Below are 24,619 nucleotides of genomic sequence, written 5' to 3' on the forward strand. Positions count from 1 at the left end.
CATGTTCACTCTACAGTCTACAGCTATTGTTCTTAAAACATTCATAGAACACAAGTTGCATTATGGCCTATTCATTTTTACATTAAAAATGGGAAATACTGCTACAGTGATGCCCTGCACTATGGTATTCCGTCAACAGTGAATGAATGAGGGAAGGAATGAAGGAAGGAAGGGGAGACTGGACTGGCTGGCGTCCCATGCCTCTCAAATGCACCTGGAAGGAACAGCCGTGAGGCCGTGGGACGGCATCTATGAACCCAGGGAGCTCTGGAGGATGTTAAACAGATGACTTAGAGCTGCGTCCCTAATGAAGTCCCCTTGGGAGTGGAGATTGCTGGTGGCTACAGGGCCAGGTTCCTTCACTACCCAGGACGCAGTTAGGTCTGACCAAGGCTCCAGGTGAAGCGTGGACTAACAGGCTCCTGGCCTTCTCCGGGGACCTAGTAACGGGGCCAGCGCGGGGCAGCCTTCGAGCTATGTGGGCGAGCGCCCGGCGCGGGTCCGGGAAAGCCCGGGCGCAGCGCGCGCCTCGCCCGAGTCCCGGCGCCGTCGCCACGCCCACTTCCTGCCCCATCCCGCGCCTTTCCAGGTCCCTCTCCCGGTGAACCGGATGCTCCGTCAGTCTCCTCCTCTGCGTCCTCGGCTGCTGCCCGGGTCCAGCGCGAAGCCGCAGCCACCCCCGAGGGCCCAGCCAGGGGGCTCCCGGAGGCGGGCCCGGCAGGTGTGCAGCGCGGAAGGAGCTGGGCGCGCACGGTTACCGCGCGTGGAGGAGACACTGCCCTGCAGCCATGGGTGCCAGGGGCGCTCCTTCACGCCGGAGGCAGGCGGGGCGGCGGCTGCGGTACCTGCCCACCGGGAGCTTCCCCTTCCTCCTCCTCCTGCTGCTCCTCTGCATCCAGCTCGGCGGAGGACAGAAGAAAAAGGAGGTAGAGTGACTCCCCTGGGCAGTCCCCCGCGGGCACGGAGGGCCGGGGCGCGCGTTGCTAGGCAGAGCCGGCGCGTTGCTAGGCAGCGGGCGTGGGCGGCGGCGGCCTGGGGCGGGAGCCGCGTGGGCGGGAGCCCCGGGCGTTCCCTCGGGCGCCGCAGCCTCGGGTCTGGACTCGAAAACCAGAAAAGCCTTCGCTTGATCTTTGACTCCGGGCGCATCATTTGGACTCTGGGCGTTTTGATCCTCAGCTAGAGGCGGGGCTTCGGGCGCTGTGTCCCCAAAAGGGGTGTGTTGGGTGTGAAAAGAACTGGAGTTAGTATTTGTAACCTACGGAAATTATTCGTTCCTTGTTTTCTTACTCCGCTTCCTTTATTCATTTGAAAAGGCAACAGAATACTGAAAATGTGTTTTTAATTCTGTATTCTTAATTGTGAATTTTTAAAATTAATTATTATTTATTTATTTTTGAAGCAGAGTCTCACTCTGTCACCCTGGTAGAGTGCCGTAGCGTCACAGCTCACAGCAACCTCAAACTCTTGGGCTCAAGCGATTCTCTTGTCTCAGCCTCCCGAGTAGCTGGGACAACAGGTGCTCGCCTCAAGGCCTGTCTATATTTAGAGATGGGGGGGGGGTCTCTATCTGGCTCAAGCTGGTCTCAAACTCGTGACCTCAGGCAGTCCACCTGCCTCAGCCTCCCAGAGTTGCTGGGATTACAGGCGTGAGCCACCTCTCCAGGCCTTGTTCATTTTTTTTTTCATGTTGAACTCTGTACCTGTGAGAATGACCTTGTTGTTTGTTATGCACTGAAGTTCAGACCACCTGATTTCCATCTTAGTCCCACCATTGATTTTGTTGAGGGTGAAATTTGAAGTGACTGTATTTAAAGTATTGTAGGTATTTAAGATAGTTGTAGAGTTATTTGGGAATTTCAGTCATCCATCTTGGATAATCTGGCAGCAACAGAATAATAATTATTTTGGGCATGTGACCAAGGTTTCTAATGTTAGACCATTTTGGTGAGAGTACTCTGCTTATAATTCAGGATGGTGTTTCCTGGTGAAGTTGGCACCTACAGTTGGCTCAAAATCTGAATCAGGTTTAATTATCTTCTTACCAAAATTATCTTAATAGCTGAGCAGGGATAGTGAAAAAATAGTCTCAAATGCGAAGTAATTTTGATTCTCTTTGTCTTTATCCTTTACTCCAAAGAACCATGTGTTCAACATTAACTACTGTTCTTTTTAGCTTCTTTATTTTAACATGAAAGTAGGCCATATAAAATCCTTGATGGAATTCTGGCAAGGGGTTTAGAGAAGAACCATTGTTAAAGAAAAATTACATGTACAAATATAAATTAATGATACATTTTCTAGCACTTGGCATTTATATATCATTTTCCAAGAGTTTTAGATTTCATAGCTATTCATGAGAAAGGAGGACATTGAAAAGTAGAGTTTCTTGTGGATTACCAGAGCAGAGGAAAATGAAAGATTATGAGGAACTCCATGGAAATTCATCTCTTAGGAAGATCACTGTGACCTTATGAACTTTTAGTTGAAGGGAGAAAAAAATCTGAAAAGTGTGCATGTTCATAGCATCTGAGTATCTGCAATTATAAGACTACTGTAAATGTGGAAATGCCTGTTAATTTAGTATAAATAATTAAATCTAACTTAATATCTATTTCTGTTAAAATATTGTACAAAAGATATTTTAAAAATGAAAAATTAGGGAGAACATTGTTGAGAATTTAAAAAGGGTGTTTTCAAAATTACTTTGTGGTATGCAGGAGAGCCTAATACCAATAGCTGTCATATGAGTGGTACGTATCTTTTGTTTAGGAAAAGAAGAGCATATCTCTGAAATACAGGCCAGTTCCATGTTTGGTACACAGTTTACAAACTGATCTCTTCTACTATTGGAAGGGAAACATTCTGTAATTGTAGCCCAAGGTGGTTTTGACCACATGTGGTTTCTTTCTTGCTGACTTTAGAAGCTGATGCCCCTTATCCTATACTATATTGTTGACCTAGAAAGTATAGCATTTGGAACTTAATTTGTCACAATAAATATTACTGACACATGTACCAGAGCTGTTGACTTGGCATGAGCAGTGAGTGTTTTCCTTCCTTCTGAGGAAGTCAAATTAAAGTCTGAAGTTGAGCCTGGAGTCAAGAATGAACATTCCTTGCTTTAAGGAAATAATAGTTAAGATGATCGTAGTTAGTTAACACTGGTTTTTGAGTCAGTCCAATTACAGCTCAGCCTTTATCTAATTGTATGACATTTAACTGTATGACATCAGGTAAACCACTTAACCTCCCTGAATTTTAGTTTGCTTGTTTTAAAATACATAATTCTTGTATCTCAGGGTTGTTGTTGGGATTACTAAGACTGTGTATAGAGCCTGAGCAAGAGCAAGACCCTGTCTCTAAAAATAGCTGGGCCTGTAATGCCAGCTGGTCAAGAGGCTGAGGCAAGATAATCACTCGAGCCCGAGAGTTTGTAGAGACAGAATCTCACTTTGTCTCCCTCTGTAGAGTGCTGTGACATCACAGCTCACAACAACCTCCAACTCCTGAGCAGTTGGGACTACAGGCACTTGCACAATGCCCAGCTATTTTTTTGTTGCAGTTTGGCCGGGGCAGGGTTTGAACCCACTACCCTCGGTATGTGGGGCCAGTGCCCTACCCACTGAGCCACAGGTGCTGCCCAAGCCTGAGAGTTTGATGTTGCTGTGAGCTGTGACATTACGACACTCTACCAAGAAAGTGAGACTCTGTGTCTCAAAAAAAAAAAAAGGTGCTTAGTGCAATACCCAGAAGGTAACAAATGATCACAGAGTGGTAGCTGTTACTCTGAATTCCTCATTTAAGTGAAAACATTAGTATAATGAGATTCTAAAATGTAGTAAGATTTTTATAATTGATTTTTTTCTGCTAAATAAATAAACGTTATAAAAGTAAATTATATGGGCTCTAGAATAAAGATCTATTACTTAAACGCTGAGAATTCTAAACTCTCTTTTGTTGTTTGAGAATTCCCAGTGGGAGATTTTGCATCATAGAATTGGTGATATTCTATGGATTGGTTTGTGTGTGTGTTTATTTTTGCACACGTGCATATGCTGCTTCATTAAGACTTTTTTTTTTTTTTTTTTTTTTGAGACAGAATCTCACTCTGTTGCCCAGGCTAGAGTGCCGTTGCCTCAGCCTAGCTCACAGCAGCCTCAACCTCCTGGGCTCAAGAGATCCTCCTACCTCAACCTCCAAAGTAGCAGGGACTAAAGGTGCACGCCACCCTGCATTTTTTTTTTTTCTATTTTTAGTAGAGACAGGGTATTGCTCTTGCTCAGGCTGGTCTTAAACTAATGAACTCAAGGGATCCTCCTGACTTGGCCTCCCAGAATGCTAGGATTACAGGTACGAGCCGCTGCACCTGGTCTCATTAAGATATTTTCATTTTTCCAAATTAGTTTTGTTATATTCTCTGAGAATATACTCAAGAGAAGTCATTAAGTCAATGGGCAAAGAAGATGGAGATTTTCATAGTCACTTTCCTTAATTAAATTGAATATAGTTATTAAAAAATAATTTTCGAATCCTTAGCAATGTGAGTTTATGAGAGATTTTGAATTCTTCGCAGTATATTATTTGCATATTCATATCTACTGCATATTGCTTTCATTTTGACTGTTTATTTTTTACATCATTAACACTTCCTAGTTAATCAGCTTCATTTGAATTTTTAAGAACCTCTTTATAACATAAAAGGAGCTCAAATTCTGTACTGATTTTCGGTACCTTTACTGATTTTGCTGTTATTAAAAGCAGCTATTGTAATAATTTATCTTCAAAGACTGTGATTAGCTAGTAGGCCATGATATATAGGTAACAGTGAATTTTTGGTATGAAAAATTAAACAGCTCATAACAATTTTCTAAAACGTAAAATGTTAAGCCAGGCATGGTGGCTCATGATTATAATCCTAGCACTCTGGGAGGCCAAGGTGGGTGGATTGCCTGAGCTTAGGAGTTTGAGATTATCCTGAGCAAGAGAAAGACCCCCATCTCTAAAAATAGCTGGTCATTGTGGTAGGTGCCTGTAGTCCCAGCTACTCAGGAGACTGAGTCAAGAGGATCACTTGAGCCCAAGAGTTTGAGGTTGCTGTGAGCTATGATACTACAGCACTCTATTGAGGGTGACAAAGTGAGACTGTTTCAAAAAAACAAAACAAAAAAACAAAGTAGAATGCCTAAATGAAATATATTTCAATTGCTTGTGACATAACTTCTGTACATCATTAATGGTTTTAAGCATATTTTACGTGGAGATGTATAACATCCAGTTATTTTTCATAGTACAAGTGTGAAATAGAGACTTTACTATCTTAGCAAACGATAAAAGAGGATGAAAGTAAGCAATGAATGTTGCCTTTAAGCAAAGAAGTTAAGGGGAAGAAAAAGTTCACAAACATCACAGAAGAAATGCATAGTAGGTGGCGCCTATGGCTCAGTGGGTACAGTGCCGGCTCCATGTACAGAGAGTGGCGGGTTCAAATCCGGCCCCGGCCAAACTGCAACAAAAAAATAGCTGGGTGTTGTGGCGGGCGCCTGTAGCCTCAGCTACTCGGGAGGCTGAGGCAAGAAAATTGCCTAAGCCCAAGAATTGGAGGTTGCTGTGAGCAGCTGTGATGCCTTGGCACTCTACCAAGGGCGATAAAGTGAGATTCTGTCTCTACAAAAAAAAAAAAAAAAGCATAATAATTATACACTAATATGTATATACATAAACACAGATGGTATGGATGTCAGGCAACTGTTGTTTCATTTAGGTTGAGTATATGTATGATAACCCCTTGGATTGGAAATGACAACAATAACCAAAGCTGCTTCTTGAGACTGCCACAGTGTCACCCATGATGGACAGAAGATGTGGGATTCCTGTGTCACACATGAAGGATAGTTTATGACTCACGGCAACAGAATTGCCAGAGTGTCAGTATTTGCACTGGTTCCTAGAACTTCATTTCCCACAGAACAAGGTGAAAAGGGCCAGATGATGCCCAGGCCCATAGTGAGTTGTATTACAGCAGAGGAACTTTGATTTCAGGGAACTCAAATCTTTCAAAATAAATTTGTTTGGCCTCTGTCCTAGAAGAAGATGTTATCCTTATTAAACTCAAAAATAAACAAATGTGCCCATTTTTTCCCTAGAATGAGGACTCTTTTTCCATGGCCATGTGCTATACAAAAATCCTTGAAAAGATGTTCCAGGACAAGTGAGTCATTCCACTGGCACTCTTCAGAAACTCTCAGGAAATGTTACCTGAGCCACAAATAATAAATACATAATAAATCAACTCTTCACCTTCTGCTACATTTACTTTTTCTTTCTCTTCTGTTTAACTGTAAATAGTCAATGATTTTAGATCTGAGTGTGATTTGTTATGCCTGTGGGTGATGTTGCTTGCTTCAGTCATCGCCCAGTTTATTTGGCATATCAGACTATCTCCCGATTGCTTATTTCCATTAGAATCCCACCTTGTGTACCATGTTGATCCCGTCAAGATAGAAAATTTGCCTTTGGCTAAGTAGAGGAGTAATGTCATCCTCTACTGGAAAACAGGTAGGTACTGAACAAATGTTTGTTATATAACAGTGTGTGGACACACATGTGCATGTGTGTATGTGTATAACAAATGGATAATACTTTTGTTGGTCTCTATCAAGTTTTTCTATCTATTGGGCAAGATTTCTGCAGCTTCTCAAATTGAGCATATCTAAAAGTAAGCTCTTAATCCTTCCCTTGGCCATCTGGTCCATCTGTTTTCTTATTGCTGTTAACAGTGCTGTTTTATGGTAAATAAATTTTAACATTCTAGAACTTCATTTTTTCTCTAATCACTTGCCAGTATAATTTATCTTTGTGGTGTTTATTCTGTATTTTGTAGATAGTATGCAGGGAGGCTAGCTTCACATAGATTTCTTCTGCGGAAATATGATTATTCTTATTATACATGGATATGTAAAACATATTTAGTTCTAATATTAAACTTCAAAAATGTTATCACAAGAATGGATAATATGTTCTTTCATAGTAATTACTATCTGTTTTCCTGCCTGTCTTCATTTCTGTTTAACCCTGGAAGAGAAAAGGTATAAACAGTGAATTTGATAGTGTATTTTGAAATCTATGATAAATTTCAACACAGAGCAGCATCCTGAAGGCATTAATGAACTGAAAATAGTTCAGAGGAAAAGGAAGTCTTTACATTTGATATTAAAGTTTTTTTTTTTTTTTTTAGATAGAGTTTTACTTTGTTGCCCTTGGTAGAGTGCAGTGACATCACAGCTCACAGCAACCTCAAACTCTTGGGCTTAAGCGTTTCTCTTGCCTCAGCCTCCCAAGTAACTGGGACTACAGGTGCCTACAATGCCAGCTATTTTTTTGTTGCAGTTGTCATCTTTGTTTAGCAGGCCCAGGGTAGTTTGAACCTGCTTGCCTCCGTGTATGTGGCCTGTGCCCTAACCACTAAGCTATGGGTGCCGAGCCATTGTTAAATTTTGGTTAATCATATAAAGATACCTACTGAGTTTGACATTTGAAAGTGAAAAAGGAATTTCCTTTCCTCTTTATGTTACCATGAGAATTTAAGTACCTTTAATGGAAAGGACGCTTAGTATAGGTTAAATAAGTTGTGGCATTGATTTTATTTAATTGAAATGTTTGTTGTTTATTTTAAAAGTATATATATACTTTTTAAATAGCTTAACATAATTGTCAATAATGATTTGATTCAATTTTTGAAACTTTTTTGGTAGAGTCTTCTCTGCTGGGAAACAGCAAAGCATTGGCTAATTAGTTCATACTTGTATAAGTTTTGTAATAAAATTTAAAGTATAAAATTGCTTATTTGTGGAATCTGTTTGATACTCATATAAAATGTTAAGTGGAAAGAATATTGTAGTATAGCCTAATGAATTGAACAAACTTGGGAGTTGAAAATAAGATTTAAATTATATCAGGAAAGAAAAATCAAATAACAATACAGGATGCTAGGCACGCCACTTAGATTATTACAGTGGATTGACTGTGTCTCCCTCCAAATTGATAGGTTGAAATCCTAACTGTGAATATGGAAGTAATAGGAGATGGGGCATTTGGAGGGCGATTAGATCCTCAGGGTGAATTGCTCCTGAATGAGATTAGTGCCCTTATGAAAGGAACCCCACAGAGCTTTCTTCTTTTCCTTCCACCACCTTACAGATACAGTGATAAGACCAAAATCTGACCCAGAAGAGCCCAGGCTAGAACCTGACCATTCTGGTACTCTGACCTTAGACTTCCAGCCTCCAGAAGTATTGAGAAATAAATTTCTCTTATTTAAGCCTCCTTCTACCTGAGTCAGTAACAGGTATAAAATCTTTACAATGTCTTTGCATGGTAGATTGTTGTGGCAGACAAGTTCGTTTGTCTAACTTTTGTCTTTGATAACAGTACTGTGATTTGGTTTAATTATTGGGAAAAGCTGGGTCACTTATCAGCCCCAAGCAATAATTTTTTTTTTTTTTTTTTGTAGAGACAGAGTCTCACTGTACCGCCCTCGGGTAGAGTGCCGTGGCGTCACACGGCTCACAGCAACCTCCAACTCCTGGGCTTACGCGATTCTCTTGCCTCAGCCTCCCGAGTAGCTGGGACTATAGGCGCCCACCACAACGCCCGGCTATTTTTTGGTTGCAGTTTGGCTGGGGCCGGGCTTGAACCCACCACCCTCGGCATATGGGGCCGGCGCCCTACTCACTGAGCCACAGGCACCACCCCCAAGCAATAATTTTTATTAGAAATCATTGTGATTATTCTATTAATCTTGCAAAGTACTGTTTTCAGAGTGAGTGTGTGATACAATATAGGGGACTTTTGAAAAGTTTTTTTCTTTTTTATAAAGTAGTCTTTTTTTTTTGAAAAAAATGTCCTTTTTTATAAAGGAAGGGAAATTTTTTTCCTTCCCATCTTGGGGTGTGTATGTGACATTGTGATGCTGGAGTTGCCGAAGCTGCCTTGTAACCATGAAAGTAAAAGCCTGAGGGCAAAACCAGAGTAGAAAAATGGAAAGAACATGGGTACTTGCTGACAGGACTTAGCTAGCCTTGTAATTGCTCTAACTCTAGACTCCTTCTGTGAGTTAATAACCTTCTTTATTATTCAAATTCGATTTCTGACTTTTTTTTTATCTAAAAACATTCTACTAAAGGAAGTCCTGTTGAACTTATTAAATGTTTTGCCCATGATTGTACACCATTTACATTTACAATCTTAAATTGTAAATGTTTTAATAACTAGCAATATAATACTATTTGCTAATTAGGTGTTAAGTATCAGTAAACTAGCGGTTCTCAACATGTGGGTCGAGATCCCTTTGTAACAATGAAAATACATCGTGGCATTAGGAAGGTTGAGAAGCACTGCAGTAGAGGATTTGTTAGGTATATCTAGCCCTTCCTGACCCTTGAATCTATGTGATCAGTGTTAGAACACATCTGTGTAGGCCCGGTGCGGCGGCTCACACCCATAAACTAGCACTCTTGGGAGGCTGAGGGATTGCTTGAGCACAGGAGTTTGAAACTAGCCTGAGCAAGGGTGAGATCCCATCTCTACTAAAAAATAGAAAAAATTAGTTGGGTGTTGTGGCAGGCACCTGTAGTCCAAGCTATTTGGGAGGCTAAGACTGGAAGATCACTTGAACCTAGGAGTTTGAGGTTGCTGTGAGCTAGGCTGAGGCTATGGCGCTCAAGACTAGATAAGAGTGAAATTGTCAAAAAGAAATACCTGTTTGTGTTTGGAAGTGAATTTTTCCATGTGTTCCTTTCATTAAATAAATTTTTATTGTATGAATTAATGTTCTGTATTTAAATATTATGTGAGCCAAAACATTATTGGAAAAAGATTGAGAATAAATTTAATATGTCCTTTTAAAGCTGTTAGCCCAAAGAAAGAGTGGAAGAATTATTTATGCCTTGGTATTTGATGGTTTTCTATGTGAATACTTTCTTTTGTTAAGGAAGTAGTGTGATAGTAGTCAGTGCTGTTAAAAGTATTTATTTCCTTTTGTGTGTGTGTGCTTTTAATAGATTGGTAGGTGGTTTCATTTTAAAGGCATACTAAGTAAAATATACGGAGACATTTAACTTTTATTATTTTTTTATTTTTTTAGAGACAGTCTCTCTGTCTTCCTCAGTAGAGTGCTATGACGTCACAGCTCACAGCACCCTCCTTCTCTTGAGCTTAGGTGATTGGTTCTCTTGCCTCAACCTCCTGAGTAGCTAACTTTTATTTTTAAAGGATTATATTTTAATAATGTTCTTTTGGTTAATGAGTTAAGACTAAGCAAAAGAAAAATTGGGATCTCCTTCAGGAGGAAAGAATGCTGATAGGTCAGTGTTTTTCAGAATTTGCAAGGAGAGTAAAGGTTTTTTCCTCATATTCATGAAACTTGAGTGGTTGTGCTGTGTTTTGCCATTGCTTCCTGTACGTTTTTCCTTTGGGAGCCTTTCTGGGGAGGAAGGATGGCTGAAGCAAGGTCTAACCCTCCTATTATGGTCCTATAATTCAACATAACTTCCCACTGAGAGCGACATGAGTCCCATGCTTTGATGTTGGAACGTAGTGCAAATCGTAAGAGAATAATACCTGTACAATGCGCTTTCTTTATACTGCATTATGGAATGTGCGTGCAGCTAAGTCAGGTTTCCGGCTAAATAACAAAACTGGGAGTAAAGGAAGGTTTTTTGACACAACACTTTCTTTTTTTTTTTTTGGCCGGGGCTGGGTTTGAACCCGCCACCTCTGGCATATGGGCCGGCGCCCTACCCCTTTGAGCCACAGGCACCACCCAACAGAACACTTTCTATTTCCATATTCACTTGCTCAACTATTGAGACTTTATGCTGTTAATGTCCCCTCCACCCCTTTATTATTTCCTTTTTTTTGAAGAAGAAGAGTCTCACTCTATCACCCAGGCTAGAGTGCCTTGGCATCATCATAGCTTACAACAACCTCAAATTCTTGGACTTGAGCAATCATCTTTCCTCAGCCTCCTAAATAGCTGGGAGGGACTACAGGCTCCCACCACACTTGGCTAGTTTTTCTGTTTTTAGTGAAGACAGGCTCTCGCTATGGCTCGGGCTTCTCTCAATCTCCTGAGCTCAACAACCCACCTGCCTCAGCCTCCCAGAGTGCTCGATTACAGGCATGACCACCACGCCCGGCCCAGCCACTTTCATACTGTTTTAATAACTATCACTGTTCTGTACTCTGTCTTTTCATGGTGAGCCTTTATGGAACTTTCTTTTCAAGCTACTTGTTTTTTAATCCAAAAAATGATTAAAGATTTGGCAGATGCAAAACATAAAACAATCCTGTTAATACTGTTTAAACTTGCCTGCTTTGAGAATATTATAAAGTTTAGGCCTTCTGTTTCTTCAGTAAGCTATTTAAATAAATTAGGCTAAGGGAAGCCTAAGTCACATTGGCATCCAGAACTGTATGTAACCTACATGGATGAAGTATGAGGGTAAAAGTCCGTTTTAGTTTTCTTCCTCAAACTGTTCTGCTTACAATCCATGACACTAAGTAAATCGCTCTAACACTGCTACTTGCTAAGGTCAGCAGTCTGGGCTCATGTCACTCAAGTCACTGTGATTTTTTTTTTCATCATCCTTCCTTTCCACTCCAGCGAAAGCTACTATCGCTTGAGACGTCACTGAAGAATGTCAGGTCGTGGGGGCGTGCTGTTTGAATACCATTGGCCTGCAGATTCACAGTCCAAACTTCTTTGCATGTTACTTAGTTCCTTTTCTGAGTGAGCCTTTTCCCACCTATCCTGTTTTGTATCTCACCACTCGTAGGAGCTCTCACCACTCTGCATGCTTCCCTCTATATCACGTTTGGCGAGTTCCCCCTTTCCCATTTGTGATGAGGTGCTTACCCGGAGTGCTCACCTTGGGGGATCGTTGCGCTTATTTCTTTGTAGCACTGTCAGACAGTGTTGTCCATTATCTGTCATTCCCTTTATTTCATAGGCTCTTTGAGGAGAAGGGTTGGGTTTTTCGTGTCTGTATCACCATAGTCAAGCATAATGCCTTATACTTGGTAAAAAGGTACTTTTGTCAAATCACTTCATCTCACTAAGCCTCAATTTCTTCATCTGTAAAGTGGAGATAGTCTGCGGGTCTCTCCTCTATAGTTGTGTTAAGTGAGATAATCCTGGAAAGTACTCGGCATAGTGCCTGAAATGTAGCAGGTGCCTAATGAATGTTAGTGGTGCTGATAATTGGTGAATGAATTCTCAGAATGTGGTATATAGATTGTCATGTTTTCAAAGTGATTTTTTTTGGTAGCACAAACTGATTCAGTATTACAAAAGAAATTTTAAAAAATAGTGTATTAGGTAAGCAAAATTTGTCATGAAATACTCAATTTCCCTGTTTGACAAATTCTTTTTTTTTAATTAAATCATAAACACATAGACATGTATATCATAATGTGCTGATTTCAGATAGAATTAGGAATTTTTGAATTGAATTGGCTCTTGAGAAGGCTACCATTGGTTTTCTTATTGCTAGACCTAATGGGAACCTTTCCTACTTTACTTTTCTATGGCATTTGACATTGTTAGCTATTTCTTCCTCTTTTGAAACTTTACCACCCTGGCCTTTATGATGTCAACGGAAAAGAAGCCATACTCTGTAAAATAATTTAAAGAGGTTTATTCTGAGCCAAATTTGTGGACCATCACCTGGACCCACACCCGAGAAGCTTTGAACAAGTTGACTTGTGATAGTGGGTTATGGTTTGGTTTTCTACATTTTAGGGAGACAGGGATTACAGGTAAAGTCATGAATCACTATGTGGAAGGCATACACTTCCTGAGTGTGCCTGAGAAGGTTTGACCTGAGATGGTGGGACATCTGGAAGTGTGGGCTTTCAGGGTATAGGTGGGTTTGAAGATTCTCTGGTTGATACTTGGCTGAAAGAGTTAGGGTTTATCCGCTAGACCTGGAGTTAGTGAAAGAAAAGGAATATCTGAGTTAACATAAGGGTCTGTTAATCAGAGACAGATGACCAGACAGATGTCCAGACTCGTGGTTTGGCTATACATATTGAGGACCTGCAGGGATGTCTTGTATAACCTTCGGCCAGTTAATAAGTCACAAAGGACATCTCTAAGAAAGTGGGGGACACATGATGAGGCATGACTGATCTCTCTTATTGGTGGCAACTCAGTTTTATGCATCTACTTAGCCAAGAAGGGGTCCAGTTAGTCAGCCAGTCAGCTGCTGGGTGGTGGTGGTGGTGAGGCCTTAAGATTTTATTTTAGTTCACAATAACATGACCCATACATGTCTTTATACTAGAATGGTGGATAACAAATTATTAGAATATCACTACCACTGTTTCCTCCTCTTATCTTGTTTGCTATTGATTTAATTTTCACTTTTCTTTGGCCCCTGATGGAGGACTCTGACGTTCTATATTATTTGAATTGGTGTTTCTTTATTTTTTCTCTTTCAGTTGCTTTTTCATTCTCTCTTTTTTTCTTATTTTACTGTTTGGTGGTGTTACGGAATGGAATTCGAGAAAACAGATAATGTGAAGTCTAGCCTCATTGTTTATCTTTGCACGTTGTCAGTTTAGACATAGTTTTCCTTCTTTACAGACTGCTAATACTTGTACCCGGCTGTTTTAAAGATGATAGGAAATAAAATGCTAACTTAGAAAGTATTATACAATTTTGGTGAAAGTTCTAGAAAATGACATGTGGGTTGTAGTTTTTTTAATATAAATTCCTATGTTTTAGGGCAAGTCACTTAACCTTTAAGAACATCACTTTCCTTCCTTAAATATAAAATGAGAGAGTTGAATAAGATCAGGATTTCTGAACCTGGTGAAATTAAGTTTCTTATTTGTTCTCTGAAATTGTATACATTTTTCTTTTATGGGATAAATATATTTTTCTAGTGTGATTTTTATTTGATTCTAAAAAGGTTAACTATTAGAGTAGACATTTGCTTAGATCCTTTCTAGATTTTAAGATTATATGAAATATGGTAATAGGATGATTTATGGTAGTTTTTGTAAACATCAAAACCAATTTTATGTGTTAGAAGTTAACCCATGATAACAGTTCTTCTTTGATTTGATTATAACTTCCTTATCATAAAGAAGCCTAAATAACATTACTTTGTAACAATTTAATTGAGTTATATGATCCGCAGGGAATAACCAAAACTAATTGTGCCTGAGCTAAGTTCTTTTATTTGGCTATCAAATAGCAATTAAATTTACACTCTCATTATTTTTGCCTGCTTCAGATACCCAATCTGTAAAGCCACAAATTAAACAGCTACTTTTGTACACTGCTGTAATTTTCAGAGTACTTCCTTGGTGTTGTAACCACAGTAACTCATGGTGGACAACTTAAAGAAGTCAGTTACCTGAGTAGAGTCATTACTGCTGGTCTCTGTGTTCAGGTTTGTGTTAGAGGAGAAGTCCAAAATATTTTACAATCTAAGAATTTGGGGTGGGAACTGATTGCATTGTTTCCCCTTTTCTGTATCCCTTTTCCTTGCAAAGTTACTTCTGTGGAGTTGGGTTTGACTTATATCCTTTCTTTACATAGATTAATCTTTGTTTTTGCATTTTCACAAAGTGCCATCAGAGCACATAGTAAGTACATGATCCTAGGGAACTTTACATTATTTTTTACTGATTTGTTTCTAACGTCTGAACTTCCTGAGTATAGGAACTTACTTGTTTTTGAGTCTATACCATTATAATCATAGCTGAAGCCCAAAGTAGATGAGCCTTTTCTGTTTTATGACTGCTGTTTGGCTCCTAAATATGTTACAATTGTCATATGCTTTTCAATGATTTTTAATAGAAATATTATTGGAGTAGCAATAAAAAATAAATATATTTGAATATCTTTTTTTCCTAAAATAATGGCACATGTTACTGAGCAAAGAACCAAGATACAGGAGCTTCTCTAAAATGTGATCTATCATTCCTTTCTCTAACAAATATTTTTGGGTGAATACTACGTGTTAGGTAGGCATGTGCTGGATTTGGGAGCTAGTGTGATGATTAAGATTATATCTGATACATCCTGCAGCTCATTGCCCAGTGAGAGATTCAGACAAAAAATAAATAAATAAAATGTAGTGTGAGAAGTGTATAAACGGGGAAATGTTGGGTGCTATGGTAGCACATTGGTGTAAGCTGAAAACCAAAGTGGTAATCGTAGGAAACAGCCCAATGAAGAGGGAGAGTGTTCATCAGAGGAGCACAGCACCTGTCAGTATGAAAAAGTACAGCAAATTGGGAGAACTCAAATTATAGTAGAACTTCTGTAAGTTGACCACCCAAGAGACTATAACAAACTGATCATATGGAGGTGTTCAGCGTAAGCAAGTAGGCCTCCTGTGTGTTTAGTAATGTGGGTGTATCTAGTCTGTGAAAATTAGGTCAACTTAAGGAGGCGGTCAATGTAGGGAGGTGGTCAACTGCGGAGGTTCTACTGTAGTTTATGGCTACGTTTAGAATATACCAGAGTTGGGGAGTAATGCATTGAAGTTGGAATGGAAGCCAGAGTCAAATCCTGAAGACCCTCTGAAGCTGTGTTGAAGAACCTGGACTTGGTGAGGGTTATAGTGTTTTGGCTATGCTGGGGTGAATAGCTTGGATGGGAGAGCAAGATGCGGGGAAGGGCAACAGTCTACTCAAGATGCTTCTACAGGAATCAAGGCGAGAGGTAATGATGACTTGAAATTAGTTGTGGCAGTAAGAATGAGGAAGAATTGTTGAATTTCAAAGCTGCTTAAGAGCCAGAGTAGACAGTACTTGGTAATTGATTGTGTGTGGCCTGAGGGAAGAGGAGACAAGAAGGATGACTGCAATTTGTGGAAAGGGGGAAATTCTGTTTACTGAAATGAGAAACAGGTGAAGGAAGAGATTTTAGAAAGAAGATAACATTTTCCTTTTGAGAATGTGTGAGATGCCTATGTGAAATCCAAACTGAGAGGTTTGGGGGGCAGAAATATGGATGTGGAGGGTTGATCTGGGCTAAAGGCAAAATGGGTTTGGAAATCATTAGCATAAATGGGAATTGAATTCGTAGTGGTGGATAAGAACCACCCCGCTGGAGTAGATACAGTGAAAATAGAAGAACTGACCCTTCAAGGACACAGATAGTTCAGTGTGTGACAGAAGGTATGTTTGCAAAAGGTACCCGGATACCCAGGCTGTGCTGCCAGGGAGCTGAAAGAGACACAGCAGACTGGGGAAGTCAGGGGAGGGGAGTATGTCAAGGAGAGGTCAGCAGTGACACTTGGGGACTTCTGACAGGTTAAATAAAAACTGCACACAGTCCTCTGGATTTAGCAAGAACAGTTCCCCTACAGTGTTAAGTTGGAAACTAGAATCCAGCAGGTTAGTAAATGAGTGGATTGTGAGGAGGTGTGCGGCCAGCTGCTCTTTGTTTTGAGATAAGAGTCTCAATGTGTTGCTAGAGTGCTGTGGCATCGGCCTAGCTCACAGCAACCTTAAACTCCTGGGCTCACGTGGTCTTCCTGCCTTATCCCTGAGTAGCTGGGACTGTAGGCACCTATCACCATGCCCAGCTTGCTTTTCTGTTTTTAGAAATAAAAACAGGTGGAGTCTCGCTCTTGCTTAGGCTGGTCTGAACTTCTGAGCTTCAGGTATCCTTCTGTCTTGGCCTCCCCGATGGCTAGGATACGGGTGTGCACCTGGCCTGACATCAACAGTTCTTATCAAGCCTTTTGGCTTTGAATGAGAGAGTTAAGCGTGTAGTAGCTGGAGAAGAGGTTGGAGGGAAAAAGAGAAAACATAATGAACATAGAGCCAGGTAGCTGAGAAGCCAGAGGAAGGAACCGAAATCGGACAGCTGATGGAGTTAGCCTTGTATAGGAATGTGGTAGTTCCTGGGCCTGTTTAAAGACTTCCGCTTTTCTTCCATGTGTATGGTAGTGTGTTGGTCTGTGTTACTATGACAGTATACCGTAAACAACAGAAATTTATTTCTAGGCGCTTGGAAATACAAGATCAAGATGCTGTCAGATTCAAAAGGGTCTACTTTCTCAAAGATGGACATCTTACTTGGTCTTTATGTGGTGGAAGGGATCAATCAATAAACCGCCTTTGACCTATTTCATATGGGTGCTGATCCTATTCGTGAGAATTTCCCTCTCGTGATTTAATCACTTCCCCCTCAAGCCCCATCTTCTAACTCCATCACATTGGTGATTAGGTTTCAGCATAAGAATCTTAGGCAGGGGTGGGGGTGTGTGGGGTGGACACATAGAAACAGACATAGACCATAGCTGGCAAGATTGAACTTTCACATTACTTTGAACTCAGCGTAGCCGCATGACTTACTTTGGCCAGTGAAATGTGAGGGGATGTGTATCATTTCTAGGAAGAAGCTTGCATTATCATTGCTCACTTTACCATGGTCTCTTTTCTGCTGTCACACTGACGGCAGTGTTTGACATTGGTGGGTGCTTCATCAGCCTGGGTCTCTGAGTCACTAGGATGAGCAGAGTCTGCCTGCCATCCCATGATGGAGGAATATACCTTTATAATTTATTTTATTAGATACTGAGATTTGAAGCCGTTAGTGCATTACAATCTAGCCTATTTGGATTGCATCAAGGACTATCAATCTCTTTTACATTTTATTATAATTTTAAATAACTGGTGTGAGAATAGGTAAATTAGAGAACAATGAGGCATTGCTAAATTATGTGAAGGGCAATTTAAGTCAGGGGTTCTAGCAAAAACATCAAGGGAACACACATTATAGATTTAGAGCACGTAAAGAATTAGTTGTGATTCTGAAAATTTTATAGTTTTTTTCCTTGATTAGGTGACAGTATTGTAGTCTTAAACTGAGAAATTGTTAGGCAGTTAATAGTAACCTTCATTTCTCTTGTATCTAACTTCCAAGGTTAGATGGAATTTCCTGATATTATGACATTTTTATGAATCAGATAAACCTTTTCATGTTTGTAATATTTCATAACTTTATGGAATATTGTATATGTTTGAAGTATCTTGTAGAAATTTAGTAACATTTAATCATTTATACTAAGCAACCTTTCATTTAGAAATATGAATTTTAGCTAAATTTATTATAGACCGTTTAAGCTGCAGGTCATCTTATGAGACTTAGCCAGTTGGATTCATACTAATTTATAGTTCTCTGGTATATCAATGTATGTATATTTTCTGGATATAAATCTTCAAAATCATTAACAAATAGAGATAAGAATCCATTTTTAGGCCGGGTGTAGTGGCTCATGTCTGTAATCCTAGCACTCTGGGAGGTCCAAGGGGGTAGATTTCTTGAGTTCAGGAGTTTGAGAACAGCCTAAGTAAGACTGAGACTCCCGTCTCTAAAAATAGCCTGGTGTTGTGCTGGGCACCTGTAGTCCCAGCTACTTAGGAAGCTGAGGCAAGAGAATCACTTGAGCCCAAGAGTTAGAGGTGGCTGTGAGCTGTGACACCACAGCACTCAACCTAGGGTGAAATAGTGACTCTGTCTTCACATAAAAAAAAAAAAAAAGAATCCATTTTAAAATAAGCCATTATACCTAAGATGGAAATAGAAAAATAGCAGCAGTAACAACTACATGGGAATCTTTGGCTTAAATGATACCTGCTGGAAAATATATGGGCTCTTTATTTTCATAGAAAATATAGACTCCTCAAATTTAGATAGACTAATTGAGGTGAACGTCAGAGGAAATTCCCTCATATGAATTTGGGTAACAAATTACAGCGTAATGAGACTGCTTTATACGTACACATAACATTTATTTAACTTGTCTCAGAATATCTGTGTGATTATCCGGACACTTAGAGTGGGACAAAGATAATAACTTAGGGCCAGAGGAGCCAGATACGCAGAAAGAGGGTGACCATATAATTTATTGTTCAAACCAGGACACTTGGGAGTGAGAGAAGGAGCAATCAATAATGTTGCCAATATAACAAGAGTGAACTAGAACTCTCCCTGGGCTAAGTGGGATATCCGGTCACCTTAGAGGTAGGGTAGGGTAAAGGTTTTTTAATGGATACACAATGCTTAACACATTTTGGTTTATTGATTAGAGTAATTTTATAGGAATCTCAGTTGAAAATGTCTCTTTCTCTCTGTATTCAGATACTGTATTATACTGTGTATGATTCATTATTCAGTCAGTGCTGACCAAGGAGTTAATATATTGCTCTGGTTGCATTAGTGCTGATTGTTTATCTGATTTTTAAATTCATCTTTTAACATTTTATCATACTATTTTTGTCATGTCATCAATTAAGCAATTTGTTTTCATTAAAAATAAAGAGGTTTATTTGTTTCTATTATAAATAATGAATTTTGGATCATATATACAAAGCCTTGGTGGGAGAATTTGCTCAAAAAGAGCCTACAGATTGATAAGAGGTGTCCACATAATTAATACGTTTGTATTGCTTATGGCTTGTCATAACATTGCAAATTCTTGATTACTTTCTCAGTGTAGTGAAACTATTTTGGTACATCCTCTATCTTCTCTGTAATTTTTTTCACAAAACACCTTAGGACGTCTTTTTTTCTTTTCTAGTGTTAAAAATATTAAATTTTATATGTTACACGTACACAAATGTTTAATTGAATGTTGACTGATCTCCTAACGAGGCTTGATGAAAATTCATTAAAAGATTGAATTCTTTAGCTTGAAGCAAATTTTCCAAAAAATATACTTATAGCACACTAAGCCTTATTAATTCACATAGACACTTAGCCCTCCCCCCCCGCCTCCCTGTATTAATCTAAAGAACTTGAGAGAAGAAATTTGGTAGTGATTTTAAAGGAATGTAATTGTTTAGATTTAATTAAAGCAGGTACTACTATTTACATGTTGGTATATTTCAATACAGTTGAACGAATGATAACTACCATTTATTAAATACAGGTGCCTGCTATGTGCCATGTTCTAAGTATTTAATATGTGTTATCTTATTTAAGTACCACAACAACCTTAGTATGATTTCATTTTATTGATGCAGTTCAGAGAATTGAACTACTTTGCCCTGAATCATGCAACTTGTAATTGGGCTAATATTCAGGTGAAGAATTGACTTCAAAGCTGTTCTTCTGAATTAATTATTCTTTTATCTGTGGTTTACATACTGGAGGGAAAAGGGGTGAATGCATAGCTCTGCGGTTCTAGGGGTGCAGCATGAAACTGCCTGATTGTTCAAGATAATCTTTGTGATCTTTTATATTAAAATATTTTGTAAACTTTGCTTTCTAAACCATTTCCAACTGTTTTTTTTTTAATGGAATTGTTTAGTTTTTGTATTCTTAGTTGTATACAGGCATACCCGAAATTGTGGGTATAGTTCCAGACCACCGCAATACAGTGAAAATCTCAATAAAGTGAGTCACACACATTTTTGGTTTCCCAGTGCATATAAAAATTATATTTATACTGTAGTCTATTAAGTGCAATAGCACTTTGGCTAAAAAAAATACATACCTTAATTAAAAAATACTTTATTGCTAAATGCTAACAATCTGAGCCTTCAGCAAGTTGTAATCCTTTTGCTGGATTGTGGAGGGTTTTGCCTTGATGTTGATGTCTGCTAACTAATGGTTGCTGAAGTTAGGGGTGACCGTAGCAATTTCTTAAAATGAGAAAATGAATGATGTTTGTCACATTGGTTCTTCCTTTTTTCTTTTGAAAGAAGAGTCTCACTTTGTCACCCTGGGTAGAGTGACACGGCATCATCGTAGCTCACAGCAACCTCAAACTGCTAGGCTCAAATGATCCTCTTACCTGAACCCCCTGAGTAGCTGGGCCTCCAGGCGCTGGCCATGATGCCTGGCTAGTTTTGCTATTTTTCACAGAGGTGCAGTCTACTCACCTTCGCCTCCCACAGTGCTAGGAGTGCGCCACTTCTGTCGTCTTTTTTTTTTTTGGAGACAGAATTTCACTCTATTATCCAGACTAGAGTGCTGTGGAATTAGCCTAGCTCAGAGCAACCTCAAAATCCTGGGCTTAAGCAATCCTCTTGCCTCAGCCCCATGAGTAGCTAGGACTACAGGCAACTGCCATGATGCCTGGGTAATTTTTCTATTTTTCGTAGAGTCAAGGTCTCACTCATGCTCAGGCTGGTCTCAAACTCCTAAGCTCAAGCAAATCCTCCCACTTCAGCCTCCCAGGGTGCTAAGATTACAGGCTTGAATTTCCTTTTATGAAAGATTTCTTTGTAGAAGATGTTTGATAGCATTGTACTCACAGTAGTTTCATAATTAGAGTCAATCCTCTCAAATCCTGCTGCTTTATTTTATATTTATGGAATATTCTAAATCCTTTGTTGTCATTTCAACAGCATCTTCACCAAGAGTAAATTCCATCTCAAGAAATCACTTTCCCTGCTCATTCATTAGAAGCGGCTCCTTATCTGTTCCAGTTTTATCTTGAGACTACAGCAAATCAGTCACACCTTCAGGCTCCACTTCTAACTCTCTCCCTGTTTCCACCACATCTGCAGTGACTGCCTCCACGGAAATCTCGAACTCCTCAAAGTCATCCATTAGGGTCTGAATCAAACCCCAACTTCTTCCAAACTCCTGTCGATGTTGATGTTTCAACCTCCTCCCATGAATCACAAACATTCCTTATGGCATCTAGAATGATGACTCTTTTCCAGAAGGTTTTCAGTTTACTTTGTTCAGATCCATCAGAGGAATCACTTATCTATGGCAGCTATAGCCTTATGAAATGAAATGTATTTCTTAAATAATAAGACTTGAACTTACTCCTTGATCCATTGGCTGAAAAACTGACGTATTAGCAGGCATGAAAATAACATCTTGTAGTGCTCTCCTTGTCCATCTCCATCAGAACTCTTCAGTAATTAGGTGCTTTGTCCATGGGCATTAATATTTTGAAAGGAACTTTATTTTGTTCAGATCAGTGGGTCTTAAACTATTCAGTAAATTATGCTGTAAACAGATGTGCTGTCATTCAGGCTTTGTTCCATTTATGCAGCACAGGCAGAGTCGATTCAGCACTATTTTTAAGGTCCCAGAATTTTTAGAATGGTCAATGAGCATGGCTTCAACTTTAATTCACCAGCCCCTAAGGAGAAAGTCTGTCTGTTATTTTAAGCTTTGAAGCCAGGCATTGACCTCTCTGGCTATGAAAGACCTATCAAAGGTGGTTTTGTTTGCACTGCAAGTCCTCAGAGTCTCCGCCTTCATCAGATACTTGGTTAGATCTCAGGCATAACTTGCTGCAGCTTCCCCATCAGCACCTGCCGTTGCACCTCGCACTGCCATGTTACAGAGATGGCTTTTTTCCTTAAGCCTCATGAGCCAACTTATGTAAGCTTTTAATTTTTCTTTTGAAGTTTCCTTACCTCTGTCAGTCTTCATAGAATTGAAGAGAATTAGGGCCTTGCTCTGGGTTAGGCTTTGGCTTAAGGAAAGTTGTGGCTGGTTTGATTTTCTATCCCAACCACTAAAACTTTCTACAAGCGATAGGGTTATACTTTCTTATCTGTGTCTGCACTGGGGAGCACTTTTACTAATTTCCTCTGAGAACTTTCCCTTTGCATTCACAACTTGGATTTGGCACTAGAGGCCTAGCAGTCAGCCTGTCTTAGCTTTAGATCGATCGTTCCCACTAAGTGAAATCATTTTTAGCTTTTGATTTAAAGTGACTTTTCCTTTCATTTTAACATTTTTAGGTCACTGTAGAGTTACTATTTGGCCTAATTTTGATACTTTTGCGTCTCAGGAAATAGGAAGGCAATGGCTGGTTGGTGGATCAGAACACTCAAAATACTTATTGATGAACTTTGCCATCTTTTATGTGCACAGTTTGTGGTGCCCCAAACAATTACAGTTACCATAATGTTAAAGATCATTGATTGTGCATTACCAAAATAGATATAATAATGTAAAAATTTCAAATATTGCAGGCATTACCGAAATGTGCAACAGACACATGAAATGAACACAGTTACTGGAAAAATGGTGCCAGTAGACCTGGCTTGATGCAGGATTGCTACACACCGTGAATTTGTGAAAAGTGGGCTCTGTGCAGTGCAGTAAAGTAAGGCACTGTCAAGGGAGGGTGCCTGTGTAACTGTTGCTTCAGGATGGAGTACCTTATTTTTCTTATCATACTGTCAAGTCATTTAGGCCTGTGATTATTCTGTTTGTGAAACGAGAGTCAGAGCTGCCTTCTAATAGAATCCATGTTCAGAGTAACTACCAGCTTCAACTATACAGGGCTTGTATGTGTCAGGCAATTAAAGTGTTCTTACATGGAGTATGTTTGGAACTGCTGGGTTGGCTTGCCACGCTTCTGTAGACACTGCTGCTGAGGATATAAGGATCCCGAATAGGTTTAGGTATTTTGTTCAGAGCACAGCAGTCAGCTGAACCTGAATCTACTTGGTTCAGTTTTGAATGACCTGTCCTTTCCCCCATCTCCCAAGAGGGCTTTGGTAGATGCTGTGACTCATTACATCTGTGTCACAGTTAAGGAACGTTGAGTTTATGAATCCCAGACTTTTAAAGGGGATGCTAGCAAAATTTTCCAACTTGTGCCTCACTGGAAGTGTGGTTTCCTTCTGGTGAGGAAATCTGCCCTCTGGCTCAGAGAGAAACCCTGCTGCAGATGTTACTAAAAGATATTTTGGAAGCAAGTGTGCAGAAATACCATGGAGAATTGTTTCCCCAGAGCATGCTGTTTTCCAGCTTCCCTGAAAGTGCTAAATATGAAGGGTAAAAACAGTAGCATGTTACCTTCACGTTAGAACAGTGGTTCTCAACCTTCCTAACGCCACAGCTCTTTAATACAGTCCCACAGGTTGAGAACTGCTGCATCCAAAGGTAGAGAATGTAGCAGCTGCCTAAGCCAGTCTTTAGATCATTTTAGGAACTTCCGTGCCATTTTTGGGTGATACTTTATTCCTGGAAGTTATCTAGATTTTTTTTTTTTTTAATCCTTTATTGTCTCAGGTAGATGTAGTACGGAAAATCCAGCATTCTCCTTTGAGGGAGCCCCCCGGCACTCAGTTGTTAGTCACTTCTGTCGTCTGGTAGATTTTTGTGACAGCGAGTGCCCTCCTTCCCTGCTGCCCCCTACTCTTCTGTGGTTCTCCTTCTGTCTCTTTAGAGGTACAGAGATTTCACCTGTTCAGTTTTCATTGCTGCTATGAAAATTTTACCATTACGAATAAATATGTGTATGATGAGTATGGGGAAACTGCATAGGTCCTAGAATTGTCAGCGGCACTCTTGTTCAGTGCGTCATCAGCCTCACCGGGGAACTTAGGACTGCGGTATCAAGACTGTAACACTTTGATACAGCATCTGTACCTTCACAGATCTTGAGATGATTCATATCTACATTAGAGTTTAACAAGTATCGCTTTAGACAATAGAATGAGATGAGATTAGAATGTGAACTGATTTTGGTCAACTGATGAATTAGAAACCTAGCATGAAGTTTAGGGAGGAAAAGTATAGCATTCAGAAGGCTTTAACAGGAGGTCAATAGTGGGTAATTAAAAATTAAATTTTAAATTAATGTTACATTTACCTTGAGAT

General features: G+C 39.7%; 1 protein-coding gene across 3 annotated transcripts in view; it reads left to right on the forward strand.

The window, feature by feature from the left end:
- Positions 1–491: 491 nt before the first annotated feature.
- Positions 492–24,619, forward strand: part of TUSC3 (tumor suppressor candidate 3) — a 162,756-nt gene continuing 138,628 nt past the window's right edge. For all 3 annotated transcript variants that reach the window (XM_053578464.1, XM_053578463.1, XM_053578465.1), the window contains exon 1: positions 492–926. In XM_053578464.1, the coding sequence (XP_053434439.1) occupies positions 789–926 (138 nt within the window). In that variant the 5' untranslated portion in view covers positions 492–788. The remainder of the gene's footprint in view (positions 927–24,619) is intronic.

The sequence above is a fragment of the Nycticebus coucang genome, chromosome 24, assembly GCF_027406575.1.
Source record: "Nycticebus coucang isolate mNycCou1 chromosome 24, mNycCou1.pri, whole genome shotgun sequence".
Taxonomy (NCBI): Eukaryota; Metazoa; Chordata; class Mammalia; order Primates; family Lorisidae; genus Nycticebus; species Nycticebus coucang.